The sequence below is a fragment of the Vipera berus genome (genome assembly GCF_964194415.1).
Source record: "Vipera berus genome assembly, chromosome: 7".
Lineage (NCBI taxonomy): Eukaryota > Metazoa > Chordata > Lepidosauria > Squamata > Viperidae > Vipera > Vipera berus.
The window spans coordinates 75,973,608-75,979,153 of NC_138209.1; the positions used below are offsets into that span (position 1 = coordinate 75,973,608).

Below are 5,546 nucleotides of genomic sequence, written 5' to 3' on the forward strand. Positions count from 1 at the left end.
TAAAAGGGTTGCAACATTTGACAGTTAGCAGTTGACTTTGTGTATTCAATAAACTCATTCCTTGTTAAACCACTCTGAGTCCTCGTCTATCAGAACTAAACAACTGGCGACGAAGGTGGGATAGATAGAAGACCAGAGAATCGGCAGAATTGTCGCGCAAAGGCGGCGGAATTCGAATACGTGTCAAGTCAACTCAGCGGCCGCGGCAGAATAAAAAAAATTCTCCGAATGGCGCAGATTGGGTCACTGAAGGAATTTGACCCTAACTTCCCCGAGGATTGGGAAGAATACATCGGGCAGGTCGAGGGATTCCTGTTGGTGAACGGAATCACCGACGACCGGAAAAAAGCGGCGGCACTCTTGACAATCTGCGGCACACCGGTCTACAGAGTTGCTGTCGGGCTGTGCCAGCCTCAACCAGTCTCCAGCGTGCCCTATGCCGACCTCCTCGCAAAATTAAAAGTTCACTTTACTCCCCGAAGGTCCGAACTCTTTTGGCGGCGCATCTTCGAGAAGCGGAATCAGAGACCGGGGGAGTCCATACAGAAATTCGTCGCTGCCGTCCGGGAAGCAGCAGTTCGTTGCAAATACGACAATTTAGAGATTAGAATTAGGGACAGAGTCGTGCTGGGCTTACGCGATGAACAATTACAGAATAGAATAATCGCCAAACCTACCGGCGATTTACAGGAAGTGTTAGACGAACTCCTCACGTATGAGTCAACCGGGTACCGCGACCCCCCCCGCAGTAGCATGGCGACAGCACCCGAAATTAACCAAGAGGGCTATGTGGACTGCGGGGAGGTGGATCAGCAGTGGGAGGAAGAGATCGCAGAAGTCTCCAGGCGATTCGGAAAGATGGCACCAAAACAACTCAGAAGCGAGGGGCCTGACCCTGGCCGCCGGCAACAACCCGCAACACCGCAAAGACCACCGACCGGGGCACAACGACCGTGGCGGGACACAGCAACCAGACCGCGCGACAACGAAACGCAGAACCGATGCGGCAGCTGCGGCGGCAACCATTCCCGCGCTTCCTGCCGATTTCGTACCGCCAAGTGCAGGGCTTGCGGCAAGACTGGCCACATCCAGGCCATCTGCAGAAGTCGCGGTCGGGACACCCGTCTGAACGAAGTCGATGTGTGGCCAGAGGGTAAGGTAACCCCTAATGCTAGTGGCAAGGAGACCCCTAAACCCCGGGTGGAAAGTCCAACTCTAAGGGAGGTGGCCCGCGTCAATCGGAGACGGCGGGGAAGGGGGCACAATTTTCCGGACGGAAAATTAAAAATTACAGTCCTTCTGCAAGGGGTCCCTTGCAGAATGGAAATCGACTCAGGGGCTTCAGTGTCGATAATTTCCACTGAAACCCTTGAGAAAATTGAACAACTAAGTGGAAAAAGAATTCCACTTAAACCAACAACTATTCAATTAATGGACTTCCAAAAAAGTCCAATAATCGTAAAAGGGAAGACCAGCCTTAAAGTAAATTTTAAGGGGTTTAAGGGGGTCTTAGATTTGGTAGTTACGGAGGGGAATAGGACCAGCTTAATAGGGCTTAATTGGTTTCCAGCCCTAGGAATTTGGATAGGAGGAATAAATTCAGTGATTAGAAATAAGACCCTCGAATCCGTCTGCAAAGAATTTGCAGACGTATTCGATGGATCTCTAGGCAAGTACAAAGGGCCCCCCATTAACTTTAACCTAGACCCCTCAGTAAACCCGATCAGGCTAAAGGCCCGGAGAGTGCCTTTTGCCTTAAAAGAAAAAATTGAGGCCGAGCTCGACCGGCTTGTAGGCCTCGGAGTTCTAGAACCTGTTGAGGGCGGTTTGTGGGAGACGCCGATTGTCACACCCCTCAAACCCAATGGGGATGTGAGAATCTGCGCCGACTATAAAGCCACCCTCAACATTGGGATGAAAAAACATGCTTACCCGGTCCCGACGGTGAAGCAGGTCCTCGCCACGATCCAGGACGCCGCCATCTTCGCCAAGCTCGACTTGGCGCATGCGTACTTACAGTTAACTGTTTCCAAGGAGGCTGCAGAGGCACAAACAATTGTTACCCACAAGGGGGCGTTCCGAGTCCACAGGCTGCAATTTGGAATTGCAGCAGCTCCAGGCATCTTCCAAGAAGTGATGGAGAGGACCTTAAAGGGCATACCTGGAGTATGCCCTTACTTTGATGATGTCCTAATAGCTGGAAAAGATGAAGGAATGTTAGTAGAGCGGCTGGAACAGGTACTGGGCAGATTTAGGAAGGCTGGGTTAAAATTAAAAAAGGAAAAATGTAGCATTGGGGTTAAATCCACTGATTTTTTGGGGTTCAGGATTGACAAAAGTGGAGTCCATCCTACCCCTGAAAAAATCAAAGCAATAAAAGGGGCTCCTGAACCAAGGAACAAGGCAGAACTACAGGCCTTCCTAGGCTTGGTAAATTTTTATCACACTTTTGTACCACATAAGGCTGCCATTGCAGAACCTCTGCACAGACTCCTAGATAAGAAGACCCCTTGGCAATGGCAGAACAAGCACAAAGAGAGTTTCCAAACTCTAAAAGACATCCTTTCCAGTAATTCAACTGTGACTCACTTTATTGAAAACAAACCAATCTTCCTGGCATGCGATGCTTCGCCTTATGGCGTAGGGGCGGTGATCAGCCACTTAGACAACCAAGGAATACAAAGACCCATTGCATACTACTCCCGCACACTAACCAAGGCAGAGCGGAACTATGCGCAAATAGACAGGGAGGCATTAGCTATTGTGGCAGGAGTTAAGAAGTTCCACGATTACCTGTATGGTAGGAACTTTACTATACTGACTGACCACAAACCCTTGCTGGGACTGTTTACCACAGATAAACAGACTCCTCAGATTATGTCACCCAGGATGCTGAGGTGGTCCATTTTCCTCTCAGCATACTCATTTTCCCTCCAATACAGGCCAGGTAAGGACATGGGTCATGCAGACGCTCTTAGCAGATTGCCTCTAAGCACAACAGAGGAGGACCCTGCCCCAGTGGGACAAATAATGTCCCTACAGGATATTCCTGATTTGCCTTTAACGGCAAAAGACATTGCTGAGGCAACCAATAAGGACCTCATCTTAAGGAGAGTAATGGCCTGGGCCATGAGTGGTTGGCCCAACGCCAACCCGGACGAAAAATACAGTCCATTTTTCAGAAGGAAAGATGAACTATCAGTTCATATGGGGTGCTTACTCTGGGGAACTCGCGTAGTCATTCCGGAAATCCACAAATCAGCTATCCTAGTTGAATTGCATGAGGGACACCCTGGAATAGTAAGGATGAAGGCCCTGGCTAGGAGTCACTTGTGGTGGCCAGGATTGGACCACGACATTGAGGAATGCGTTGCCAATTGCCATCTGTGCCAACGCTCCAGGCCTGAACAACAACACATCCGCACACATAAATGGGAGCTAGCTAGGAATCCTTGGTCCAGGATTCATATTGATTTCGCGGGACCTTTCCAGGGGTTAACGTTCCTTGTAGTGGTCGACAGTTACTCTAGATGGCTAGAAGTAATACCGGTCAGTTCAGTAACGGCAGGCAGAACAATACAGGCATTAAGGGGCCTCTTTGCCACTCATGGGTTGCCAGATTTAATAGTGTCAGATAATGGGCCACAATTCACATCTATTGAATTTCAGGATTTCCTCAAGGCCAACTCGATTAAGCACAAGACTTCTGCACCCTTCCACCCCTCCACCAACGGATTGGCTGAAAGGAACGTGAGGACCACGAAGGACGCGCTTAAAAGGATCATTCGAGGTGACTGGCATCAGAGACTAGCTGAGTTCTTGTTGGCTCAACACACAACCCCCTGTTCGGCTACGGGGAAAAGCCCAGCTGAAATGAGGTGGGGCAGGAAAATATTGACCAAGTTGGACAGATTACATCCTGACAGACTCCAACCAAACATTGAATTTGACATTCCTAACAGAACATTTGCAGTGGGGGACTTGATTTGGGCCAGGAACTACGCCCAAGGGGACAAATGGATTCCAGGGGTGGTAACTGAAATCTTGGGTCCCCTATCTTACATCATTGAGGGGGAAGGGAATAGGATTTGTAAAAGACACGTAGACCAACTGAGGAAAAGATCGAGGGGGTGTGTGCCTGCTGAGGGGGACCAAGGATTAGTAAGGGGAAACAGTACAGACAACATTAGGCCTGGAAGCGTTGTGGGGGTTGGGCATGATAACACATTCCCTGATGCCCAACAACAACAATTCAGTCCAATTGATTGGGAAATACCCCTGCGAAGTAGGCCAGTGACCACTGAATTCCAAACACATCCTATTATTCAAGACAGTACATCTGTAGACAGTAACCCAGAGCCCAGGTCCAGTAGTAACCAGCAGCCTAGCAGTCAACCAGAAAGAAGGGTCCCTAATAGCCAAAGCAACAGATACCCGTCCAGAATACATAGGCCACCAAAATACCTAAGGGATTTTGTAAGAAAATGACATCAACTGGGGGGTAAGGGGTGTTATGTATGTAAATAGTTAGCAATAGGCCTTGGAAGAGATTGCAAACACAGTGCAGCTTTGCAAGGTTTTAAGCGGGAAAATAAGGTGCATTCATTGGACGCCACAACCAAGGAGCGGGAAAAGAGACTGTTTGTATTGGTTACAGTTCAAACGCTTTCCCTATAAAAGGGTTGCAACATTTGACAGTTAGCAGTTGACTTTGTGTATTCAATAAACTCATTCCTTGTTAAACCACTCTGAGTCCTCGTCTATCAGAACTAAACAGTTCTCATTTTTAAACATCTTGCAGCACCACTGCTTGTATAGCCTGATGGAACTGAATCATTATAAGAATAATTTTCTATGCTTGTGCAAAGAAACATACAACTATATTTGAATAAAAAAACTTAACCTATCATTTGTTTCATCCATCTATCTATCTATCTATCTATCTATCTATCTATCTATCTATCTATCTATCTATCTATCTATCTATCTATCTATCTCACTATCTCTATATCTAGCTCTAGCTCTATATCTATCTATCTCACTAACTAGCTCTATCTATCTATCTATCTATCTATCTCATTCTCTAGCTCTATTTATTTGTCTCACGCTATATCTATCTATCTATCTCACTCTATCTAGCTCTATCTATCTATCTCTCACTAGCTCTATCTATCTATCTATATCTAGCTCTATATCTCTATATCTATCTATCTCACTATCTAGCTCTATCTATCTATGTATCTCATTCTCTAGCTCTATTTATCTATTTGTCTGACTCTATATCTATCTATCTATCTATCTATCTATCTATCTATCTATCTATCTATCTATCTATCTATCTATCTATCTATTTGTAAAAGTTATAAGCCTCCCATTTGACCTCAAGGTAACTTTGGGAGGCTCACAATCATAAAAATAAAACTATATAAATTAAAAACATCAATAAGTCAATACACAATCCAAAACACTTATTGAGGACAAGTTAAAAAAAAATGCCAGCTGTCAATTATCAGTTCATGAGCCTGTTGACGCACATGTACATACAC

General features: G+C 46.3%; 1 protein-coding gene across 1 annotated transcript; it reads left to right on the plus strand.

The window, feature by feature from the left end:
* Nucleotides 1-228: 228 nt before the first annotated feature.
* Nucleotides 229-3,723, plus strand: LOC308671156 (uncharacterized protein; the record flags this gene model as incomplete). Its single annotated transcript, XM_081333227.1, has 2 exons — nt 229-1,153; nt 3,670-3,723. 2 exons carry the CDS (start codon nt 229-231, stop codon nt 3,693-3,695), a joined length of 951 nt encoding a protein of 316 aa, XP_081189353.1. The 3' UTR covers nt 3,696-3,723.
* Between the last annotated feature and the right edge of the window lie 1,823 nt (nt 3,724-5,546).